Source organism: Mustela lutreola, chromosome 3 (genome assembly GCF_030435805.1).
Source record: "Mustela lutreola isolate mMusLut2 chromosome 3, mMusLut2.pri, whole genome shotgun sequence".
In the NCBI taxonomy this organism is placed as follows: Eukaryota; Metazoa; Chordata; class Mammalia; order Carnivora; family Mustelidae; genus Mustela; species Mustela lutreola.
Window position 1 is genome coordinate 74,670,800 of NC_081292.1, and position 26,730 is coordinate 74,697,529.

At 36.6% G+C, this 26,730-nt stretch overlaps 2 protein-coding genes across 5 annotated transcripts in view; one reads left to right on the plus strand and one right to left on the minus strand.

Annotated features, from left to right (window-relative positions):
• SDCBP (syndecan binding protein) overlaps positions 1-20,242 on the minus strand; it is a 37,618-nt gene extending 17,376 nt beyond the window's left edge. For all 3 annotated transcript variants that reach the window (XM_059166399.1, XM_059166398.1, XM_059166397.1), the window contains exons 1-2: positions 20,104-20,242; positions 458-523 (exon numbers count right to left, since the gene is read on the minus strand). In XM_059166399.1, the coding sequence (XP_059022382.1) occupies positions 458-508 (51 nt within the window). In that variant the 5' untranslated portion in view covers positions 509-523; positions 20,104-20,242. The remainder of the gene's footprint in view (positions 1-457; positions 524-20,103) is intronic.
• Positions 20,136-26,730, plus strand: part of LOC131826802 (cytochrome P450 7A1) — a 46,241-nt gene continuing 39,646 nt past the window's right edge. Inside the window, exon 1 of one of the 2 annotated variants that reach the window (XM_059166393.1) lies at positions 20,136-20,270. The gene's annotated coding sequence lies outside the window, so the exon portion shown is untranslated. The remainder of the gene's footprint in view (positions 20,271-26,730) is intronic. The other variant, XM_059166394.1, reaches the window with a different exon arrangement.

The window sequence follows — 26,730 nt, forward strand, 5'->3', positions numbered from 1 at the left end:
CCTAAGAGGAAATAAATTACTTCACTTTCATTGGTGCTTTTATACTTCAAAGAGCATTTTTGTAATTATTAACTTTAAAGTAAAGGCAAAGAATTATTTTTAAAGATAGGTCCTATCTGAAAGAACAATGTATACTAATTTTAAACAAAACTATCACCATCTAGAGAATTGAAGTGTATTTTACCAACTCAAATATATGGTATTTAATTTAAATTTTAGTCTTAAAATCAATCTTTGTTGAAAGAGTTTTAAAGAAATAATATCCCATGTCCATTAATTCAGTGACAAAAAAATCTGTAGCTTTTCTGTAATTTTAGTCTGCAATCAATAAACTGAAAAATGTATAAATGTAAAAATGGATACATCTGCTATTTAAGTTCTTTGCTTCACTTCATCTATAAGCACAATGAGGACCCTGTATATATTGAAGAAAAGTACATAAACAACTTGAACATACCTGAATAACTTTGTCTACCTTCAGGTCTTCAAGAGATGGGTACAGAGACATTTTTGCAGGATTTTTCTAAAGGAAAAAAAAAAAAATCCTGTAATTCTAATTTTATTGGAAAAAAAAGATTTTTTTTTTAAAGATTTTATTTGTCAGAGAGCACATGCACACAAGCAGGGAGAGCCCCAGGCAGAGGGAGAAGCAGGCAGGCTCCCTGCTGAGCAAGGAGCTAGATGTGGAAATGAATCCCAGGACCTTGGGATCATGACCTGAGCCCAAGACAGACGCTTAACCAACTGAGCCACCAAGGCATCCCTGAAATTTAAATAATATGTGTAAAACAGCAAAACATACAAACATCTATAAATTTTTAACACAATAAGAAACACTTAAATTGCAAAACACAGAAAAATATGAACATCTAGCCTATACTAAAAACTGATTACTGGTTACCAAACTACATCCCCCTTTCCTTACTACTACTATCAAACTATATTCACTGAAGATCTTAAATTTTCCTTTCAGGAAAAGTCCCTTAATTTCAAAAGTTTAAAAAATCAAATAGAACAGTTATGTGACTTGCCTAGCTTACACAAGTGCTTGGTAAATGAGAAAGCATTATATCCGAACAAAAACCTATAAGGGCTCCTAGACCATATCTATGAAATAAATACACACACACACACACACACAGATATATTCTTATATATGTATTTAGAAAAAACAATATACACCAATCACTAACAGTAATTTTATCTTTAGGACACATTAACGATACAGATAATAAAGGACTGAGGAATAAGATGGAAATTATTACATTTTAAACAGTGTTCAGTGTTTTTTAATGACCACTGGCTTTTATGTAATAATGTAAGAATTTAAAACAAAGTTCTCTAAAAGTATCACAAGAATATGTATCTGAAAATTTTGAGGTGAGTATCTGGTACTTTCTTTAAACCCAACAAAATAATATATACCAAATTGGCATAGCACAGGAGTATCAGAGGTTCTTGAGCTGGCTATCAATTTACTACCTATCATCTCCAAATCCACGCATTCCTGGGGGCTCTGCAAATGGAAGTGGGCCCTTTATATAATGCTCTGTCTGGCCAGCTAGCAGGAGGCTGAAGTTCGTCAGTGTAGGGAGCTGGAGATACACTGGAGGAGATAAGGTTTTTCATTCCAGTTTCCAGTATACCACTCCAGCCAGCCTCCTGAAGAACCTGCTTCCCTAGCACCTTGCTCCTGGCAGGAAGCAGCTGCTTAAGCAGCCAACTCCTTCAGTCCACAAAACCAACACCAACCCCAGCACTATTCAGCAGCTTCTCAGCATGGTGCCACCTACAAGGCATCTCCCCATGTGTAGCTTTCCCTAACACTCCCCTCATGTGCAGCAAGTTCCAAGGTGCAGCACCTTCCTGTAACTTCCACAAACACTCCACAGGGAGATTTCTAGTAAGTGTGGTTTTGAGAAATCAACTTCACTATCCACTGAGCAACAGCTGCACTCTCCAACAAGGCCTGGGCTGTCAGGCATGGGAAGAGGGCAGCCTCTTCTTGGGGCACTCTAACTCACCCCTGAGGTTAACAGATACTTATTAAATCTGCTCTTCCTGTATTCATTAAAGTTCTCTTTACCTACTTTACTTTTTACAATTCTTGTTCCTTTAATCATGTTATAGTTAATAATACTATACATTAAATCTTTTCACTGTTTAAATTACTATGTGATTTCTGTCTCTTCATTTAATGCTGAATAACAATACTTTTTTAAAAGTTTATGTACATTGGGGCATCTGGGCGGCACAGTAAGTTAAGCATCCAACTCTTGGTTTTGGCTCAGATCATGATCTCAGGGGACATCAAGCCCCACATCAGCTCAGAGCTCAGTGCAGGATGCTTGAGATTCTCTCTGCCTCTCCCTCTGCCCTACCCCATCCCCCACTCATGAGCCTGCTCACTCTTTAATAAATAAATCTTTAAGAACTCTTAAGAAATCTTAAGAAAAAAATCTTGGGCGCCTGGGTGGCTCAGTGGGTTAAGCCACTGCCTTCGGCTCAGGTCATAATCTCAGGGTCCTGGGATCGAGTCCCACATCAGGCTCTCTGCTCAGCAGGGAGCCTGCTTCCTCCTCTCTCTCTCTCTCTCTGCCTGCCTCTCTTGTGATCTCTGTCAAATAAATAAATAAAATCTTAAAAAAAAAAATCTTAAGGAAAAATGTATATACGTTGCACATCATAAAATTCACTTTTTTAAAGTACACAATTCTACCATTTTAATAGATCTGCAGTTGTGCAGCCATCCCTACCATCTAGTATTAGAACATTTCCATTACCCTTCCCCCCAAAACTCCATGCCTATCCATTCTCCCCTCCCTCCAGCTCCAGACAACTAAAAATCTACTTCCTGCTTCGTGATTTACCTATTCTGGATATTTAATTAAGAATCACAGAATATGAGGAGTTTTGTATCTGTTTCTTTTTCATTTAATGTTAACACCTTCAAAGTTCATCCCATACTATAGCATGTACCAGTACTCCATTCCTTTTTATGACTGACAAACATTCCACACTATGGACATGCTACATTCTGGGTATCCATTCATCAGTCAGTAACATTTTAGGTTTTCACACTTTTTGACTATTAAGGATAATGCTACTAATGATGCTAATGAACATTTACATCCAAGCGTTTATGTAAACACATATATGTTTAATTCTCTTGGTATTCAGCTAAGAGCAGAGTTGCTGGGTCACATGGTAACTGTTTCACTTTTGAGGAGCTGCAAACTGGGTTCCAAAGTAACTGTTCCACTTTACATTCCCACCAGCAGCATGTAAGGGAGAGTTCCAATTTCTCAATATCTTTGCCAATACCTGCTATTATCTTTTTTATTACAGCCACCTTCCCGTGAAGCAGCATCCCACTGCAGTTTTGATTTGTATTTCTCTAATAGCCAATGATGTTCAGTACCTTTTCATCTGCTTATTGGCCATCTGTAGATCTTTGGAAAAATGTCAATTCAAATTCATTGTCTAAGTTACTAATTTTTCTTTTCTTTCTTTCTTTTTTTTTTTTTGCTTAATTTTCCTGGGCTAGACCCTTGAATAAAAATGCCAAATAAAAATGGCCCAATACAGGGGTGCTTGGGTGTCTCAGTCAGTTAAGTGTCTGCTCAGGTCATGATCACAGGTCATGATCACAGGGTCCTGGGATTGTCCCCACATCAGGCCTGAATCTACTTCTCTCCCTGCCTACCCTACTCATGCTCTCACCCTGCCTTTCTCTCTCAAAGAAATAAAGTAAACCTTAAAAAAAAAAAAAAAAAAAAAAAAAAAGGCCTGATACAGTTTTAAGGAGAATATAGGGCTTGTATTTGTGAATAAAATGCAAATTCATGAGAAAGCACAATAAGAAATTGTTTGATTCTATTAATCCAGGGAAACAAAAGGCACTACCTTTTCTGTGTCTCAAAAAAATCATTAAGCTTCCTTCTTAAACATGTTTTATTTATGTTTCCAATCATTTTATTGACATCATAAAATCATTTAAAATTCACTGGAATAAATGCTGACTTTTAATCTAGTACTATCACTATTTTTGGTTTCTACTTCTAGTTCTGCCACTGGCCACCTATAAGATCCCCTTTTCCTTATGAAAAATAAACTGGCTGAGTGGTAAATTTCAAAACTCAGAAAGCAGTTTTCTCAAACATTTCCCTCACAGAAGCTTTCCCTTAAACAAATAATTAACCAAAACTGTCTGAACAACTCTTAGCTCACTCATTCCCCAGAAGTTACTTCATTCTCACAAATACTCAAACTTAATCCCAGGAAAGAAATAAGCTTTTCAGACATTCTTTAAATAATAAATATAACCCCACCTTATGATAAGGATTCAGTTTCAGATTTGCTCTAAGTATGTGACCTTAATTAACTCAACATTCTTCTAAAATATAAAGGATTTCTCAATGATTTTACTTCACAAACTATTTTTATGGCCTCATTTCACATCATTTCTTTCTAAGCATTACAACATTCTAGCCCCAAACTACTTGCTATTTCCCACCTGGTTGAGTTCTTCTTTGCCCTATATCTGCAAAAACTTGCTTTCTCTTCCTGGAATGTACTTCGAAGACTTCTCTCAAAATCTCAGTCAAGAGCCACTTTTGTAAGGATACCTCTAATGACATCAGTCTAGGGGCGCCTGGGTGGCTCAGTGGTTTAAGCCTCTGCCTTCAGCTCGGGTCATGATCTCAGGGTCCTGGGATCAAGCCCCACATCGGGCTCTCTGCTCAGCGGGGAACCTGCATCCCCCTCTCTCTCTGCCTGCCTCTCTGCCTACTTGTGATCTCTCTCTATCAAATAAATAAATAAAAATCTTTAAAAAAAAAAATGACATCAGTCTAACATTGTTTCTCTCACTTCAGAAGTTTCACTCTGCCTTTTATTATATAGTGAGTTTCTCTGTTCTTGAGATCAAGGCCTTAATTTCTTATTTATCTACATGATTCCTTATTCTAAAAGAAGTCAAACGTTTGTTAAATTTTGACCAATATTATCAAAATAGCAGTAAACAAGATATATTCAAACACTCATGGAAAAGTTCAAATTTTTAAAATCTTTCATGTCTATGTCTTTGAACACAAGTTTGTGTGTTCAAAGCTTTCAGGGAGAATAATAAATTTCTTGTATTGTTTTTCTGAAGGGGTCCATTAATTTATATGAGTTAATCTTTGATCTAATGTCAAAAATAATTAGCCCTTTTTGAAGAACTACCAAACTACCTTTGAAAAATCCTTTCAAGTATTATTGGAATTTCAGAATGACCATTAATGAGACTTAAGGGGATTGTGAAAATAATTCTATTACATCAGTATGTGAATTCCTCATTTTACTTTCACTTAAAACTCCTCTCACATGCTATTGTTGTACTGACTACAGATTCTGTTTCTAGGCCTCTCCTTCAGCTGACTAAGAATCATTAACAAGATATAGATCCTACTGACCCTGAGATTAGTAGGCAAAACGTCTTGCCATCTACTCTACCAGAGTTTAGCACAACATTCCCAATAGCTTTGTTTCACTGGTTTAATTCCTGGAAAGAACTGGTGTCTCCACTTACTCCTAGCCCAGGTCTGGCCCCCTCTAAACTCTTTGCAACCTCACAGACTCTTTTTAATTCTCTCCATGCATAATGAAAGGTCTCTGCACCCAATGCATCCCTAGGCCTTAGAAAATAACCCCCAAGTTAGTTTCTACTAAGGTTTCTCAGGGCTTGGAATATTTACAGGGTTTCTTTAGAACATCTAAAAATAAAAAATACCTGACTATTCTGCCTCAGTATCAACTTTCCCATTTGACTCTCCACCTCCTCAAGGTAATGTAAGAGCAGCTTCTTTGGAGTTTTTAGGTATGTACAGACTAAAGGTCTCTGTAACTCAAATACTGTATGTAATATTTTGGAACATCTAGTTAATTTGCTTTCCAGCTGCAACACTCTGGTTAATGAGGTAGGAAACATACTAATAAATTTTTCCAGATAATATCACCTAGAACGGCAATACATATAATTTTCTGAGTTGTTGATCTCACTCCCTCAATCAAACCAACTGCTACAACTGGTCTCCAATTTTTTTTAAATGATGAGTGATTAAGTTAAAATGGTATTTATTTAATCCAAGCTGTTAAAAAAAATCATAGGACGATGAAAATTCGGGACTGTAGAATCCGTGATCTTAAACTGTAGTTAAAACACTCCTGATACTCTAGCTCTTGTAGCTGCTGCCCAGAAGACAATCCTTGTTTGCCTGGCTCTGGTGGCCAGCTTGGCTTAAATTCATCAATCCCGTAAGAAGCTAACAAACAGAACAGCTGTTAATAGGCTATCTTCCCCAAGGCATAAGCCAGACACAGCAGACTGAAATAAATTCCACCCCCTCCCAAGTCTTTCTATGAAGGAAGTTGATTAGCTTATCTTCCTTTATAGCTGTGGACTGAAGCCTTCTAATTAAACACACATCTAAGGGCTCACTACAATTGTCTCCAGAAACGAGGAGACCCGTGGGTGCCATCTAGGCACTCTCCCTTCGCCCCTTATCAGGTCACTGGTGTCTCCAAGAAAGAAGCTGAAGTACAGGCTGCCCGTAAGGCACATCCCCAGATAAACAGGTTTTAGTAGCCAGGAAGCCTGTATTCACAGGTTCAACAGGACTATAACAACAACAATAACTACAAAAGTGAACTGGCTATCACCCTAGGGCACAAAACAGAATGAGCAGACAGAAATCTTCCCCTGAAAGGGGTATTTTGCATACTTAAAAAGTTGCTGCCTGAAGGTCTAGCTTCCAATCAGTCTGAATCTAGGACCTGAGATTCTCCCTTTTGGAACTTGGATAGATCTCAGCATACCATCAACTACTGGGAGCAACTAAGAATAAAGTAGGCTGCTTGGACAATTAAAAAAGTTTTGAGATACAACCAAGAACTGAGTTAAATGATGAGATCCATCTCTCCTATGGTCTGTGTCACTCAAGAGTAAGAAAGATGGTTTTTTAATCTAAATCATTGTAATCAACAGAAAGTCAAGGAAAATGGAGAAACAAAGGAATATTCCAAGAGAACAAGATATAACTCCAGTAAAAGACCTTAATGAAATGAAGATAAACAATACACCTGACAACTCAAAATAACAGAGATAGAGAAGCTCACCTAGCTCAGGAGAACAATGGGTGAAAAAAGTGAAAATTTCAAAAGATTATATATGAAAGTACCAAGTAGAAGTCACAGAGCTAAAAAATACAATAACATAACTGAAAATACAACAGAAGGATTCAACAACAGGTTAAATTAAGTAGAACATAGAATTCATGAACTCAAAAACTGAGTAGTACAACTAATCCAATCAGAGCAGCAGCAACAACAACAACAACAAAGGATCGGTGAGGGAATAAAGATAGCTTAAGAGACTAACAGGACATCAACAAAACCAACATTCCCATTATAAGGGTCTCTGAAGAAGGCAGAAAGGGGCAGAAGAACACTTACTTGAAAAAATTAATGGCTAAAACTTCCCCAACCTGAGAAAGGAAACATAATACAGATCGAGGAAATCCAAAAAGTTCCAAATAATATGAACCCAAAGAAACCCACATCAAAACACATTATAATGTCAAACGTTTAAAAAAATAGAGAATCTTAAAAGCAGGAGAAAAAAAAAACAGGTTATGTACAAAAGAACCGCCATAAGACACTAAGCACACTTTTCAGCTGAAACTCTGCAGGCCAGAAGACGTGCAATAATATAAAGAAAAAAACTGCCACCAAGAATACCCTACTCAGTAAAACTCTCCTTAAGAACTGAAGGAGTGGATACCTGGGTGGCTCAGTTGGTTAAGCAACTGCCTTCAGCTCAGGTCATGATCCTGGAGTCCCATGATTGAGTCCGCCCGCAGTGGGGAGTCTGCTTCTCTCTCTGACCCTCTCCCCTCTCATGCACTCTCTCTCTCATTCTCTCTTAAATAAATAAAATCTTAAAAAAAAAAAAATTGAAGTAGAGATAAGTTTTCCAGACAAGCAAAAGCTAATGGGATTCATCACCACTAGATGTGTCTTATAAGGAACCAAAGGGTGCTAATTACAGGAAAACATAAGAAAGTATGAATCTCACTAGCAAAAATAAATATATTGTAAAATTCAGAATTATCTAGCGCCATAAAGATGCAATCACTTACAAACCTAGTATGAATGCTAGAAAAATAAAGGTAAAAATAACTGTAAGTATAATAATAATTTGCTAAGGAATATACAAAAGAAAAATAAGTGTAACATCAAAAATAAAATGTAGAGATGAGGATGCTCATTCTTGCCACTTTTACTCACTACAGTATTGGAAGTCCTAGCCAGAGCAATTAGGTAAGGAAAAAAAGGCATCAAAACTGGAAAGGAAGAAGTTGAAACTGTCTGTATTGTGGGTGATATATTACGTTTGGAAAGCCTAAAGACTCCATCAAAAAACTGAGCTAATATACAAGTTCAGTAGAATTATAGGATTAAAAAAAAAATCAATATACAAAAATCACCTGTTTCTACACACTAATAAGCTAAAAGAGAAATTTTTAGAGAAATGCATCCAAAAAATAAGATATTTAGAAATAAATTTAATCAAAGAGATGAAAGACCTGCAAACTGAAACCATAAAACAAGGATGAAAAAAACTGAAGATAATACAAAATAAAAAGATATTCTATGCTCATGGACTGGAGGACTTAATATTGTTAAAAAGTACATATTTCCCCAAGCAATCTACAGATTTAATACAATCTCTACAAAAATTCCAATAGCATTTTCAAAGGACTAAAATTTAAAAAATCCTAAAATTTTATCTTGAAAGAACAGGCTAGAAGCGGCACACTTCCAGATTTCAAATTACCTTATAAAGCTATAGTAATTAAAAGGGTGAGCTATTGGCATTAAAACAGACAAACAGATCAATGGAACAAAAAAGCCCAAAATAAAGCCACACGTGTGTGGCCAATTAACTTATGACAAAGAAACCAGGAATATACAATGAAGAAAGTGCTGGAAAAATTGGACAAACACATGCAAACAATTAAACTGGACCAGTATGTTATACCATAAACAAAAATCAACTCAAAATGGATTAAGGACTTGAACTTGGACCTAAAAACCCCTAGGAAAAAAAAATATAGATGACAAGCTCCTTGACACTGGTCTTGGTGATGATGTTTTCTGGATTTAACACCAAAAGTAAATGCAGCAAGAGAAAAATAAACATTGGGGACTATGTCAAACTAAAAAACCTCTGCAGAGCAAAGAAAACAGTCAATAGACTAAACTTACAAAACAAGAGAAAATATTTCCAAGTCATATATTTGATAAGGAGTTAATATCCACAATAACTCAAGACCAAAAAAAAAAAAAAAATTCAAAATTGGACAGAGGAGCCAAATAGACATTTTTCCAAACACCTACAGATGGCAAACGTGTATATGAAAAGATGCTGAACTCAACATCATTAATCATTAGGGAAATGTAAATCAAAATGAGAATGAGGTACACCACCTATTAGAATGGCTATTATCAAAATGACAAGAAATAATTGTTAGTGAAGAAATGGAGAAAAAGGAACTCTTGTACACCACTGGTGGGAATGTAAATTGGCGCAGCCACTGTGGAAAACAGCACAGAGGTTCCTCAAAAATTAAACAGAACCACGATATGATCCAGCAATTCCACTCTGAGGTATTTATCTGAAGGAAAAAAACACCAACTTAAAGAGACCTGCATCTCCATGTTCCAGGCAGCACCATTTAAAATAGCCAAGATGGAAGCAAGCTGTGTCCACAAATGAATGAATAGGTTAAAAAAAAAAAAAAAGTAGTATATATACACAATGGAATATTTTTCAGCCAAAACAAAAGAAAAATCTTGCCATTTATCTATGGTTGAATGGATAAAGAAAATGTGAACTACACAAACACACACAATGGAGTTTTAAGCCATTAAAAAAAAGGGTGGGTATTCTGCTATTTGTAACAACATGGGCAGACTTAAAGATATTATGCTATGTGAAATAAGTCAAAACAGTAACCATAAGACCTCATTTATATGTGAAATCTAAACAACAAAAATACTCATTGACATGGAGAATAGATTAGTGATTCCCAGAGATGGGAGGGAGGTGGGAAAGGAAAAAGATGGGCAAAATGGGGGAAGGGAGTCAAAAGGCACAAAACTTCCACTTATAAAATAAGTAAGTCTTGAAGATGTAATATACAGGATGATGACTGGAGTTAATAATGCTGTCCTGTATATGTGAAAGTTGCTGAGAGTAAATCTTAAAAGTTTTCACCACAAGGAAAAAAACTGTGGTAACAGATGTTAACTAGACTTACTGTGATCATTTCACATTATATACAAATATAGAATCACTATGTTGTATGCCTAAAACTAATATAATGGTTATAGCTTTATTACACCTGAATTTTTACTAATTTAAAAAATTTTAAAAATATCCTGGGTGGAGAAAAAAAAAAAAGCCAAGTCTTAGTCTCAGCTCTGTCACAACTATGTTTCTTTCTATCAACTTCACTGATGAAACAGTAAATCAACAAAGTACCTATTCTGTAAGCCAAAAACTTAGAACACATTCTTCTTTAAATAACTGTCACTAGTGCTATGTTCCTGGAACTCTTCAATAGCAAAGGGCTTAAACGTTCTAAGTCCCATAAATTACTTTCACAGGAAAGCAGCATATCAAATTATTCCCTTATTTAAACATAGAAGCAGCCTAATTAGCTTCAGTACAGTACAAAACATTTTTAATTAGCACAAGAAACAACAAATGAACATCAGGAAAGTAACCTAAAACCCCCTTAATCCAAAAGGGACACATTCCAAGACTTAGCAGATATCTGAATTAGGGATAGTCCTGAAGCTATATATACCAGGCTTTTTCCTACACATATATAACTATGATAAAGTTTAAATTACAACTAGGCACAGTAAGAAATTAGTAGCAATAAAACATGCTACAAAAGTTATATGAATGTGCTCGAATGTGCTCTCTCTCTCTCTCTCTCTGAAGATATTACTGTACTGTACCTGCCCTTCCTGTGATGATGTTAGATGATATAATGATGAGATGAAGTAAGATGAATGACATAGGCATTGTGACCTCATGTTAGGCTACTACTGACCTGATGATAGATCAGAAGTGAGGATGATCCTCATTCAGACAGCTGGTGACCATGCAGATACGGGGTGATACTATATTACTATATAATAGCAAATTAAAAATCATCTTAAGGCCCTAAAACAGCATTTCTTCAAATTTCAAATCCATAAGGATAAACCAGAAATGCTAATAAAGATTCTACATTCCTAGCCCCAAAACTGAAACAGTTAAGTCTAGACTAGGGTTCAGAAATCTGCCCCCAACCCTTTGTATTCCATCAGGGTCCCCTGGATTCAATTTTAATTTCTGAGTTCCTTTTCTCAGAAGTTCTATTTAGTGACTTTTAGTCTTTCTTGGAGATCTTACAAAGAAAGAAAAGAAAGAAAAATCTTTAAATGTAGTAAAATCATTCCCTTTTAAATATCATAAAGGTTCAACTGAACTTTTTTATAAATCTAAAATGTACTATGGGATTTTAGTGAAGTTGTATTCCTCTATGTTGAAATACCCTTCTATTTCAACAATCCATAAATTATTACATCAGAATTCATCAGTTATTGCCAACTATTCTAAAAAAACTAAAAATAACAAAAAAATAAGATCACCTAGAATGATGCAATACAGAAATAATCACATTCTTTCATCCTAAGTTTGTATTGCCCAAAGTACTGCATCCTCTTTCAAGAACATATAAACTCTGAAGACACTACATCTGAAGCTTGTTCTCTACAGAAGTGTTCCTTGAACACTTGGAATTTTTCATTTCCACCCATGATGGCAGAGAAAAGGAAAATGGAGGAAAACATTTATTGGACAAATCAGAAGACATGTAGCTACACCCTAGACTCTTACAATAATGACAGAATCAATTATATAAGCAAATCACAGGCCATGAATTTTCAGACCATGATGATATACTAACTGAAATTTTTCCAAATTAAAAAATAAGTAAACAATATACTTGCAATTAATAAAAGACATAAAACTTTTCACTCAGTCATTCAAAAGGAAGAATTTTATGATACAGTATTTTGAAACAAGTCCCTTGATCCTGTTTTACTAATATATTACCATCTTTTATTCTTTTATATTTGTAGACCAAAATTTACTTGATATGGCTTTTAAGTGACCAAATGAAAGTTGGCCTTTAAACAAATATGGCTGGAAAAAACCAGTAATATAGTGAAATTTTTAAAACTCATCACATTGATTATTCTAATTGTTATTTACAGTATAAAGTATAAATGAAAATACTCCAAATACAGAACAAAGATGGTCACCCTCTCACTAAAATCATGAGCCATTAAAATTTGCAAAAGTGCTGCATTTTGACAATACAAGTACAAAAATTACCATATGGTGAGTAGAACTAGAGATGTATTTGAGATCTAGAATCAATATTGTATTTTGATAACCAAGTTCATGAAGGAGAACCATAAATAATGATTAGCTGTAACAGAGACGTATTTGAAACCTGGGAACAGTATCAGATGGACATGTGCTAATTTCCTGCAGGACAACTGATGAACAATTAGCTGTACTCAAAAAGATGCTACCCATTTCAGCCAATATATACTTTCAAATCCAAGAAAATTTAGAATAAAAACATGGGTTTCTTGGCATGCCAGAGTGGCTCAGTCTGTTAAACATCCAACTCTTAATTTCAGCTCAGGTCATGACCTCAGGGTCATGATATCAATCCCCTCATCAGGTTCAACGCTCAGCTCAGCATCTACTTGAGATATTCATTCTCCCTCTCCCTCTGCCCCCACCACCTGCTCATGCTCTCCAATAAAAACAGAAAAACAACAAAAATTCATGGGTTTCTTGTGTTCCACAGTTATTAAAACTGTATTTCTTATAAAACCATGCTTCAACTATCCCTTTACCCTCACTTCTGCAAATTTTTCTGAAGATAAACTAAAATATAAATAAGGAAATGTCCACGGGGCTCAGATGGTAAATGGTGACGACCAAGTCTGAAAGTACACAGAGGATTAATTAAGCATTCTAAACGGTTCATAAATGATATCAATAAACTCACTTTGATAAAGTCCTAACAGCCATCTTCCATGATGGTATACAAACCTGGCTAATCATCAGATCAGAATTATCTGGGCACTACTTAAAAACAGCTTCCTAGGCTCACACAGATTTTACCGAAGGACTTAAGAAATCTTCTTTTAATAATTATCCAGGGAGATTCTCAAAAGCCATCGTGAAATGCGGCCATATAAATCTACCATTAAGTTGAATACTTTCTTCTTACCCTTAAGGTTCCATTTCTGACCTACTGGACTGGCAAAAATCCAAAGTTTGACAAGACTCTACCAGTAAGGTTTTCAGAAACACTCATACATTACCCATCGAAGTGTACAATTTCCATACAGAGTAAGTTTGCAGTATCTATCAAAATTACAGTATATAGTATATATAGTATATATAGTATATAACACAGATACCCTCCAACCCTGCAATCCAGGTCTTCAGTCCATAAATATATTTGCACATAAAAAGTGACATATATAAAAGCTTATTCACTGAAGCATCAACTACAATAGCAAAAGACTTCAAACAAAGGAGGAAGTTCTACATACAATATTGAAAGGGATTTAACATATCATTACATGGAAATACAAAGCATGCTTTAGATCAATATATTGATCTAACATTTGTGTTACAAGGAAGAAGGAGCTTAAAGATCTAGAAAAGGAAGTACAAACTAAACCTAAAGCTAGCAGAAGGAAATCATAAAGATTAGAATAGAGAAATGAACTAGAAAATGGGGGAGGGGATCAATGAATCCAAAAGTTGTTTCTTTGGAAAAAAAAAAAAAATCAACAAAATTGAGCTAGACCAAGACACAAAGAAGTGAAAACTCAAAATACTAAAGCTAGAAAATGGAAATATTCACACATTCTACAGAAATAAACTGAAAGTACTCTGAATATTTTACACCAAAACATTGGATAACTTAGATGAAATGGACAAATTCCAAGAAACATAAAACCTACCAAAACTAAATCACAAATAAATTAAGAATCTGAACACAGTGAGAAGACTGAATCAGTAGTCAAAAATCTCCCAACAAATAAAAACCATAAACATTAAGCTTCATTGGTGAATTCTATTAAACATTAAAAAAAAAATACCAATCCTTCTCAAAATTTGAGATAAAGTTGAAGGGAACACTTCCTAACTTATTCTATGCCAACAGCATTAACCTGATATCAAAGACAGACAGTCACTGCAAGAAAGAAAACTACAAACCAACATCCCTTATGAACACTGCAAAAATCCTCAAAATATTAGCAAATGGAATTCAAAAGCACACTGAAGTATTATACACATTTTAACAAATGGAATTTATTCCTGGAATATAAGGATGGTTCAACACACAAAAAATTAATCAACGTAACAGACCGCATCAACAAAACAAAGGGTAATAGAAAAACATATGATCATCTCAACTGATGCAGAAAAAATATTTCATAAAATTCAGTCGTCTTTTATGATTAAAAAAAAAGAAATTCAACAAAATAGGAACAGAAGAAAATTACATCTACATAATTTAGAGCCACATATGAAAAACACATCAAACATCATACTCAGTGGTAAGTGACTGACTATTTTTCCTCTAAGATCAGGAACAAGGTAAGGAAACCCACTTTCACCATTTCTATTCAACATAGTACTAGAAGTTCTAGCCAGAACTACTAGGCAAAAATAAGAAATAACAAGCATCCAAACTGAAAATTAAGTAAAATGATCTGTGCAGATTATTTAATTTATATATCTAAGGTTTAGAAAACTGTAAAGACTCCACAAAAAAAGCTGTTAGAACTAATAAATTCAGCAACACTGCAGGGTACAGTCAATGCACAAAATCAGTTGATTTCTATATATGAAAAATAATCTGAAAATTGTTATGGTCTTACAATAGCATAAAAATACTTAAGAATTAATTAATACATTTGTTAATTGAATCAAGGAGATAAAAGGCTTGTATAATGCAAACTACAGGAGTACCTGTGTGTCTCAATCAGTTAAGCATCCAATCTTGATTTTGGCTCAGGTCAGGATCTCAGTATCACAAGACTGAGCCCCAAGTCAGGCTCTGCACTCAGCAGGAAGTCTGCATGAGATTCTCTCCCTCTCCCTCTAACCCTCATCCTGCTTGGGCTCGCACTTGCTCTCTAAATAAATCTTTAAAAAAAAAAAAAAAAAGAGAAAGAAAGCTACAAAACACTGCTGAAAGAAATCAAAGAGGATATAAATAAAGTGAAGCACACCCCACATTCATGGACTGGTAGACTTAAAATGTTAAAATGTCGGTATTATCCAAAGTGATCTCAAGATTCAATGGAATCCTTATGAAAATAACAATGACTTTTTTTCAGGAACAGAAAAACTCATCCTAAAATCCATATGAAATCTCCAAGAACTCAAATATCCAAAATAATCTTGAAAAAAACAAAAGTGGAAGGCTCATACTTTCTCATTTCAAAACTTATTATAAAACTAATCAAAACAGTAGGATATTAGCATACTGCCATATAGATCAATGGAAAAGAACAGAAAGCCTAGAAATAAACCCTCACATACATGGTTAAATGATTTTTGACAAGAGTGACAAGACCATTCAATGAGTAAAAGCCTTTTCAACAAATGGCGCTAAGCAAATTGGACATCCATGTGCAAAAGCGTGAAGGTGGACCTTTACCTAACACTACAAAAATTAACTCAAAATGGTAAAGGACCTAAACTTAAGACCCAAAACAATAAAAACTCTTAAAAGAAAACATAGGACAGAAGATTCATGACTTTGGATTTACCAGTGATTTCTCTGGACATGATACCAAAGGTAAAGGTAACAAAAGAAAATCTAGGCACAATGGATTTCATGAAAATTTTAAATTTTTGTACATGAAAAGACAGCATCAACAAAGCAAAAAAGCAACCCACAGAATGGGAGAAAATATTTACAAATCATATATCCAATAAGGGATTAATCCCTTAATATCTAGAGTATTTAGAGAACTACTAAAACTCAACAAGAAAAAAAAATAATGGCAAAAACAAAACTAAATAGAAATTTCTCCAAAAAAGATACAAGAATGGCCATGAACACATGAAAACAGGCTCAAAATCATGAATCATTACAAAAATACAAATCAAAACTAGGAGATACCACCTCACACCCCTTAGAATGGCTACTATCAAAAAAACAAAAACCAAGTACTAAAGGAAAATTAGTCAGATATATGCAAAAGAATGAAACCGGACCACTTTCTCACACCATACACAAAAAATAAATTCAAAATGAATTAAAGACCTAAATGTGAAACCTGAAACCATAAAAATTCCAGAACAGAGCACAGGCAGTAATGACTCTAACATGGGCTATAGCAACATTTTTCTAGATAAGTCTCCCGAAACAAGAAAACTAAAAGCAAAATTAACTTTTGGGACTCCATCAAAATAAAGTTTCTGCAAAGCAAAAGAAACTATCATCAAAACTAAAAGGCAACCTACTGGATGGGAAAAGAGATTGGCAAATGACATAATAATGGGTTAGTATACAAAATTCATAAAGAACTTAACTCAAAGCCCAAAGAACAAATAATCCAATTTTAAAATGGGCAAAAACAGACATTTCTGCAAAAAACACATCCAGATGGTCAACAGACACATGAAAAAATGTTCAGCATCACTCTTCATCATAAAAATGCAAACCAAAACCACAATGAGATATCACTTCACAACTATCAGAATGGCTAAAATAAAAAACAGGAAAAAAAACAAGTGTTGGTCATGATGTGAGAAAAAGGAGCCCTCTGCACTGTTGGTCGGAAAGCGAATGGTACAGCTACTTTGGAAAACAATACGGAAGTTCCACAAAAAATTTAAAATAGAACTACCCTATAATCTGGTAACTGCACTACTGGGTATTTACCCCCAAATACAAAAAAATGAATTCAAAGAGATACATGCACCCCTGTGTTTACTGCAGCATTATTTACAATGGCCAAACTATGGAAGCAACTGTGTCCATCAATAGATTAATGAAGATATGGGATATACACACACAGGAATATCCAGCCATAAAAAGGAATGACCTCTTGCCATTTACAACAACATGGATAAAGCTAGGGAGCAGACTAAGCAAAATAAGTTAGAGAAAGACAAATACTACATGATTTCACTCATATGAGGAATGTGGGATTTAAGAAACAAATGAGCAAAGGTGAGAAAAAGAGGCAAACCAAAAAACAGACTCTTTACTATAAAGAACTGATGGTAACCAGAAGGGAAGTGGCAGGGGTATCAGTGAAATTCGTGGTGGGGATTAAGGAATATATTTATCCTAATGAGCAATGGATGATATTCGGTATTGTTTATTCACTATAATGTACACCCGAAACTAATATTACACTGTATGTTGACTATATTGGAATTTTTTTAAAAAGTATCAATTAGCAGGAACGTGAATAAATGGGAAACCTTGTGCACTGTTTATGGGAATATAAAATGGTACAGCCACTAGAGAAAAGAGAATGGTGGTTCCACCAAGAAAAAAAAAATCCAAAAAAAAAAAAAAAAATTAATTATATGATCCATCATTCCACTTCTGGGTATACATCCAAAAGAATTAAAATCTATGTCTAAAGAGGTATGTGTACACCCATGTTCACAGCAGCGATATCCACAAAAGCTACAACATGGAAGTAATCCAAGTGTCATCTATACATGAATGGACAAGCAAAATGTGGTATATACATACAATGGAACATTATTCAGCTTTAAACTGGAAGGAATTTCTGCAACATGCTGGGTGAATCTTGCAGACATTATGTTAAGTGAAATAGACCAAATACTGTATGATCCCACTTATATGAGATACTTAGTCAAAATCATAAATGTATAATGGTGATTACCAAGGGCTGGGGGAAGGAGAGAACGGGGAGTTATTGTTTAATGGGTATAGAGTTTCCACTTTACAAAATGAAGGTTTTTAAGGACGGATGGTGGTAATGGTTGTACAACATCGTCAATGTATTTAAACCTCTGAACTGCATACTTAAAAATGGTTGATTTAATAAATTTTGTTATGTGTATTTTACCACAATAAAAAAGAAAAGAGGAAAGGAGAGAATATATGTTTGCATAGGTATCAAATATCCCTGGATGGATACCTAAAAAACAAAACAGTTGACTCCTATAAGGAGGAACTGTGGTTGGCTGGAGGACGTTTAAAAGGAAGGAGACTACACTGCACACCTTTTTTATTGCTTACATTCCAAGCCATGTTACTGTTTACTGCCTCAAAAATCAAATAAATGTACAAATTATGTTGGCAGCACTTGGAAAAGAAACTAATAAATCCTAATATAACTATTACTAGATGCAGGACATATTTTAAAGTTGTTTAGTGGAAATTTTTTTTTAGGAAATCTTGGCATTTACTACCTTAAAAAAAGTACCTAAATCTGGCAAAAACAGGAAAAAAAAAATAGTTGACTCATGTTTAATTTAAGGAATGGTTTTATTGAAGAGTACATTCAACTGCCAACTATTTGTAAATTCATCCTCTTCTGGTAAAGATTTTTATATCCTTATAATGCTCAAAATAACTAAATCTTAATGCTGTCAAAGTTAAATCTGGATAATGGACTATTTCCCGAACATTTTAAGGGACATTCCACTTAATTATTTTCATTCTATAGCACAAATCACCTGATCTGTAATATTTCTGTACCATTTAAAGGAAAAAATTTACAGAACTGAAGTGGAACAAAAAACATGAAAAAACTTTTTTTTTCTTTTACCATTTCCCTCAACCTCAAATAGAAAAGGTAAAGAACGGAAAATCTGTATTTTAATCACATACACTGAAGGTAAAGCTAACAGCCTGCAGCTGTTTTCAATTTAATTTTCCTTTTTAATCAATTGTTCTTTTTCTTTCAAACACGTAGATGTTAAGAGTCTGGTAAACCAAGTACTTCTCAAGAAATATACTTACATAAAGAAAAATATAATCACAATATATGTGCTGCCAAAGCGAGCACAAGAAAAAAAAAATCACAATACGTATGCAGATAATATATACAGACCAGATAACCTAGAAATTCCTTTCAAAACCTGGCACACTGGAAGGCTCCATAATTAAATAATTCCACTTCGGTGAAAAGGAAAACTTTCCACATCCAGATGCCTTCACTTTCCCATTATTACAAGGAAATCCTGAAATGAAAACTCTGAGTCATTCCATCTCAAGGGATACTTCCTTCTGCACACACCCTGCTGGAACGTTTCTTCATCGTTTCTTCTCCAACTTCTCCAAGAACAGGCGCGCAGCGAACGACCTCTCCCAACCCCCTTCCAGAAAGGCAAGGCTTGGCCCACTCAACAGACCCCTCCTTCCCCCCTCCAAATCCAGGGCGGGCCGACTAAGCCACCCAGGAAGGTGACTGGGTCCAGTCCAAGGCACGCAGAGCACCGTGACGAGCCACGGCCAGCCGCTCTTCCCCCACCGGTCCCCAGCGATCCCAGCCAAGAGGAACAAAAACGCTCGAGACGGACCCGAACGAGGAGTCCGAGCTGAGGCGGCAGCTGCCGGCGTCGCCGCGGGCCGGGCCGCAGCGCTGCCCCTAACCCCGCCACACCCCCGCCGTCCCCCTCACCGCCCCCTCACCCTGCGCCCCAGTCCCGGGCGGGACCACGAAACGCAAGGGTCGCTGGCAGAGCGAGCGGCTCGCGCAACTTTCGCCCCGGGCTCCGGAGGGCGCAAGGACGGGCGCGGAGACCACTGAGGAGAGGACTTCGCCGCCGCTTCCCGAAAACCGCGGAGACCCAGACGCTCTCCGCTAGGTGACCCGGGGATCCCTCGCCTCCGCCCCTAGTCCCCGCACCCGGGACGCGGCCGGAACAGCCCTCTCCCCCACACCGCTGCTCACCTAGGCCACAAGGACCCGCTCGCCGCCGTTGCCGCCCCGCCGCCTCCGGTAACTGGCACAGACTTCCGAGACCCGAAGGGAGAAGAGAAGCGCGCGCCCGAGGACCGCCCGCGAGGCGCGTCACGGTGCCGCCCCCGCCTTCCGCCCGCGCAGGCGCGCGGCTCCAGGTCAGCTGACCCAGTCCCTATGGTAACAGGCTGGGGGTACTGGGGGACGGGGGGGGGGGGGGAGGGCGTGGGCTGCTCCTGCTAGTGCTAGGGTCGGGGAGGGTAAAGTTGCCCACCCGCTGCCCGAGGTTGTGCTCCCCACCTTCTCCACCCTCCCCAGGGGTGGTATGGGAGGACCGGTGCCACCTGCCCTCTGCCGTGTTCCTGTGTGCTCAGGGTCGTTTGGTTCACATCACCTACAATACAAAGAGAATCCAGAGAACCTATCCTTTGGAGATTTCCTTCACAGCCTTGGACTTCCACCACTTTACTCCTACTTATCTGGACCCTCTCACTTTACCTCTCCACTCACAGGCTCAGAAACTCTAAACCTTCTCAACTCCTCGCCTCGTTACAACTTTAAGCTTCGGCTTTTATTACTCTTTGTCCAACTGAGCTAAATAAAGTTCACTGGTTGTTCAAGGTTATGTATGGTGCTGCGCAAAAGCAATATCCCATAACCTCTGTATTCTGTCCCAATGATCTATTTTTCTAGTCTTTTGATAATACCACACTGTTTCAAATACTGTAGTTTTATAGTAAGGTTTAACATTGGGCACTGTCAGGCCTGTGACTTTGTTTACCTTCTTCAGTATTGGTTGGCTCTCCTGGGACTTTTGTCTTTCCATAAAGACTTTAGGATTAGCTTGAATGTATTCAATGGATCTTTGACAAACATGCTAGCAAAAAAAAAAAAGTCTAAACATAGACTCTATACCTTTTGCAAAACTTAATTTGAGATGGATCAATTGGGTGCCTGGGTGGTTCAGTCAGCCAAGTGTTTGCCTTCAGCTCAGGTCATGAACCCAGAGTCCTTGGATTGAGCCCCACATTGGGCCCTCTGCTCTGTGGGGAGTCTCCTTCTTCCTCATCCTCTGCCCCTCCTTCCTGCTTGTGTTCTCTCTCTCTGAAATAAATAAATACCATTAAAAAAAAAAAAAAAGAAATGGATCATTGACCTAAATTTAAAATGCAAAACTAAACTTCTGAAAGATAACATTGGAGAAAATCTAGGTGGCCTTGGGTTTAGTCATAGTTTTTATTTTTTTTTTATTTTTTTTTTTATTTATTTGACAGAGATCACAAGTAGGCAGAGAGAGAGAGGAGGAAGCAGGCTCCCTGCTGAGCAGAGAGCCCGATGCGGGGCTCGATCCCAGGATCCTGAGATCATGACCTGAGCCGAAGGCAGCGGCTTAACCCACTGAGCCACCCAGGCACCCCAGTCATAGTTTTTAGATACAACAAAAACACAATCCATGAAAGAAAAAATTTATAAGTTAGACTTCACTAAAATTTACAACCTCTACTCTGTGAAAGACACTGTTTAGAAAAGGAAAAGACAAGCCACAAACTAGGAGAAAATATTTGCAAAATACATACTTGATAAAGGGCTTGTATTCAAAATATTCAAAGAACTCCAAAACCTCAACAATAGGAAAACAACCCAATTTAAAACTGGGCAAAAGAGGGCGCCTGGGTGGCTCAGTGGGTTAAGCCTCTGCCTTCAGCTCAGGTCATGATCTCAGCATCCTGGAATGGAGTCCCACATCGGGCTCTCTGCTCAGCAGGGAGCCTGCTTCCTTCCCCCTCTCTCTCTGCCTGCCTCTCTGCCTACTTGTGATCTCTCTCTCTCTGTGTCAAATAAATAAATAAAATCTTTAAAAAAAAAAAAAACTGGGCAAAAGATCTGAAAAGACACCTCACTAAATAAGATACACAAATGACAAGTAAGTATATGAAAGGAGACTGAACAGCATAGAACATTAGAGAAATACAAATTAAAACAACAATGAAATGCCACTACACACCTGGGAAAAAGGCTAAAATCCAAAATACTGACAACACCAAATGCCAGTGAGGATATGGAGCCACCAGAAAGCTTATTCATTGCCAGTAGGAATGTAAATGGTACAGCCATCTTACAAGGTAATTTGGAAGTTCTTACACAGATCAACATAGTCTTGCCATAGGAACCAGTTATCACGCTCATGGATATTTACTCGAATGAGTGGAAAACTTATGTCCACGCAAAACTCTGCACATAGCGGGGGTCCCTGGGTGACACAGTTGTTTAAGCTTCCAACTTGGTTTCTGCTCAGGTGGTAATCTCTGGATTGTGAAATCAAGCCCCGAGGCGGGCCCCACACTGCATGGAGTCTGCTTGGTATTCTTTCTCCCCCTCTCTCTGCCTCTCCTCCTGCTCATGCTCTTTCTCAAATAAATAGATAAATCTTTAAAAATAAACAAAAAGACTCTGTATGTGAATATTTATAGCTGCTTTATTCATAATTGCCCCAAATTGGAAGCAAACATATCATTCAATACATAAATGGATAAACAGTGGTACACCCATTCTATGGAATAATATTTAGCAATAAAAAGAAACTAGCTATCAAGTTATGGAAGGACATGGAGGAAACTTAAATGCACATTGCTATATGAAAGCAGTCTAAAAAAGCTACATATTATACGATTCTAACTATATGACATTATGGAAAAAGTAAAACGATAGAGGCAGTAAGAGATAGTTGCCAGACGTTCAGGGAATAAAGAGAAGGATAAGCAGGTGAAACACAGGGTGGTGAAGATATTTTGCATGATATCATAATGGTAGTCAGTGACATTAGCATTTGTCAAAGCCATAACAGTATGTGGTGTGCGTACAGATAGTCTTTGTCCCCAGTTCCTGGATCAGAACTTCAGAAACCCTTTGGTGGGGAGGGTATGTGTTGTGGTGGGCACTGTGTATTGTGTGAGACTGATGAATCACAGACTTGTACCCCTGAAACAAATAATACATTATGTGTTAATAATTTAAAAGAGAGAAAGAGAGAGAGAAAGAAAGAAAGAAACACTTTGAGTTTCAGGAGTGATAGATGTTTCCTTGTTATGCTAATAAGATGGCTAATAGCTGGAGGGGGAAGGAGCTCTAGATAGCTTCATGATGGAGGCTGGTTGTCAGGAAGACCAATCATTTGATCAGAGATGGGGTGCCTCGGTAGTTCAATTGGTTAGGTGTCTGCTTTAGGCCCAGGTCATGAGCCCGGGGTCCTAAGATCGAGTCCCACACTGGGCTTCCCGATCAGCCAGGAGCTGACTGCTCCCCCTTCTTGTGCACTCTTTCTCTCTTGTCTGTCAAATAAAATCTTTAAAAAAAAATTGATTAGAGAGTTGGTACTTTCAGCCTCGGTTCTTCCCCACTTTCAAGCAGGAGAGGGCACTGGAGACTGAGTTCATGCACAGGCTCTCCTGACTGAGAATCAGAATGGATTGGACTTCTCAACAGAAATGCCTGAAACTGGTGAACAATGGAGCTATGCCTTCAAAGTTATAAGAGAAAGTGATTTCTAACGGGGAGGTCTACGTCTGAGGTAGATGAGATCATTCAAATTGGATACATGAAGACATTTTTATAAATACTGCAAAGAACCATAAAGTTTCTCTCTCATGCTCTTCCAGAAAGTAAATGACAACCTAAATGTGCATTTGCTGCACAAAAATAAGAATCCAACAAGGAAAAGAAAAAAGGGATGGGGAAATTTCCACAACACAGAGGCTTCAGTCTCAGAAAGGTGAAGATCGTTGAAGGACGTTGTTGTTGTTAAATGACAGCTAGGCAAGAGGCCCAGAAAGGAGCAATCCCACTTACAACTGGATAATAGAGGGCTCTAGTGGGACTGTCTCCAAGAAAAGTAGCATATTTGAACATAGCAAGTGATTCCTATTTCTCGGAAAGGGAAGGTGAATTAATAAGGAATTCGAGTACAAAGCAGTGGGAAAAAAATGAGGCAAATTGACCAAGGAAAGAAATGTAGTCATATCACTTTACATGACTCATCTTTGAATAATATTTATCTAGGCATAGTAAGATCAACATACTATTTATTAGCTTAGACCCAAACCATGATTACAGGTTAGCCACAGATGCTAGCTAATGTTATTTTCCAGAACATGTCACTTTCTTTGGACTTTGAATGGTCTGACACAAAAACAGACCCACAAATATGAATATACTCTAACAATTACCATGGGAGAATATGCCTAACCAAAGATATTACTACATATTAAAATCTCTTTATATTCCATGCTATGCCTAAAGTACAGTATTCTTATTTTTTAAAAATGCCTCTTAGGTCTCTTCTTGGTTTATAATGTTGTTTATAGTGAGGAGTAAAGATAAGAATGATTAAGATACATTTTTATTCCATTTTTAGAACAGACAACTTTGTTTTTTTAAGGCTCTGGAGACACTAATAATGCATAGTACTACCATAATTAATGTTGTTGCTATTTCTAAAGATTTAATTTTACCATAAAGACCAAAAACAGCCGATCACTTGCCTGTCACTTGCTCTACCGAATTACGCAATTTCCTCTTCCTTTTTGAAATCCCAGCCACATGACAAACCAGACTGCCCTAAACTCTTTGTAATGCTTGCTTCCATTCCGGAACACATTTCCTTCCTCAGGGTTTTACATCAACAAAATTACAAACAATGTTTTATTGAACAGTAAAACCACCACTTAAAACACACCTCAGCTGACCTTCCTGGAACAAATTTGTTTGTGTACATTCTAGAAAATCTCACTTAAAAGAGAATATTTTCCTGAAAATCAAATGTGTAAATTATATTTTGTTGATTCAGTCACTGTTTAAATGCACAAGGGGTGCTCCCTATTTCAAAAGAACATTGAAAGTAAAGACACTTGTGGAAAAGTGAGTAATTATTTCTTAGTAAACTGTACTTTAAAAGTTTGGATTTAGTGTAACTGGTTATTTTATAATAGAACATTCATGTGTAAATCTGAATAGCCTCTATTGTTAAATTACCATTTTCCCAAGTATCCACAATTTTACAAAGTTACTTTTCTTTAGGTTTTTAATTTTAATTCCAGTTAGTTAATATACAGTGTTATATCGATTTCTGGTGAACAGTACAGTGATTCAGCACTCCTGTATATCACCGTGTTCATCTCCACAAGTGCACTCCTTTATCCCCATCTCCTAATTCACTCATCTCCCCAACCATCAGTTTGTTCTGTATAATAAACATCTGTTTCTTGATTTGTCTCTCTCTCTCATTTTTTCCCTTTGCTCATTTGCTTTCTTTTGTTTCTTAAATTCCGCATTTGTGGGAAAACCTGTTATTTGTCTTTCTCTGACCAACTTACTTTACTAAGCATTATACTCTAGTTCCATCCACGTCTTTGCAAATGGCAAGATTTAATTCTTTTTTATGGCTGAATAATATTCCATTGTATATATGTACCACTTCTTCTTTATCCATTCATCAATCAGTGGACACTTGGACTGCTTCCATATCTTAACTATCGTATATAATGCTGCTATAAACGTAGGGGTGCGTGTATCTTTTTGAATTAGTGCTCTTGTGTTCTTTTACAAAGCTGTTTTTAAAGTTCCTTCATCAGAGATTATTTCGCCATAGTGAAGTGATCATCAGTACTAAAAATTCTATCACATTCATGATACACACCTTTCACAGATAAAAAAATATGGTTGGATGACATACCAATAAGTTAAACGTAACTTATAAATATACTGAAGTTGACTTAAAATTAACTTAAATTATGGTATTTGACTTCCCTTTCAAAAATATCTGTTGCATTCTGCTTCACTAAAATATTTAAATTTTACCACATTAAGAGAGTCCTTCCCTCTACAAAATAGAAATATTTTAGGGGGTTGCTGAAAATTTTCAAGCAAAACAAAAGTGAAATATGACTTAAAAAGGAAGAGTTTCAGTTGTCATTTGGGTCACTTGCATTGTTTCAAGGTTCTATTTTCTATATTCTTTCACTGACCATGATGAATAAGTGTTACAAGGAGTAAAATTTAAATATATTTTAATGTACTTGATACCTAATTCTTATATAGAAAATATAAAGAACAGATCGATACTATAGAAGAATTTATGAGAGCACATTTGAAATAGCCATGTTGGTAAAAGCACAAAGCTCTTTTCCTACATCAGTGTCCAAAACAATCATTAAGGAACACTATAGGATTTTGAGTCTACTTCTATTCGAGTTAATTTTTAATAATATCTGGAATATTTAAGATCATCTGGGTTCTATTAAGAACGCAAAATCATTGAAGTCACTAAGTGCATCCACATTCCACAGGAGATGGGCCACACTGACATTTGGGTTAGCCTGAGCTCCATCATTTATTAGTTGAGTGTTCTTCTATCACTCAGGAAAGTACTCATTCAGCATATTAAAAATTGTATTTGCTTTTAACTATGGAATTCTATCAGTGATTCCTCCCTATATTGTGAAAGCGCACACCCTTTAAAGGATGCCAGATGCTTTGTTCCAAGTTTGACATGACCAAAATGTCCAAATGTTCACAATCAACCATATTAGTTGCATTTACATGGCCAGGAAAATGCATAATTTC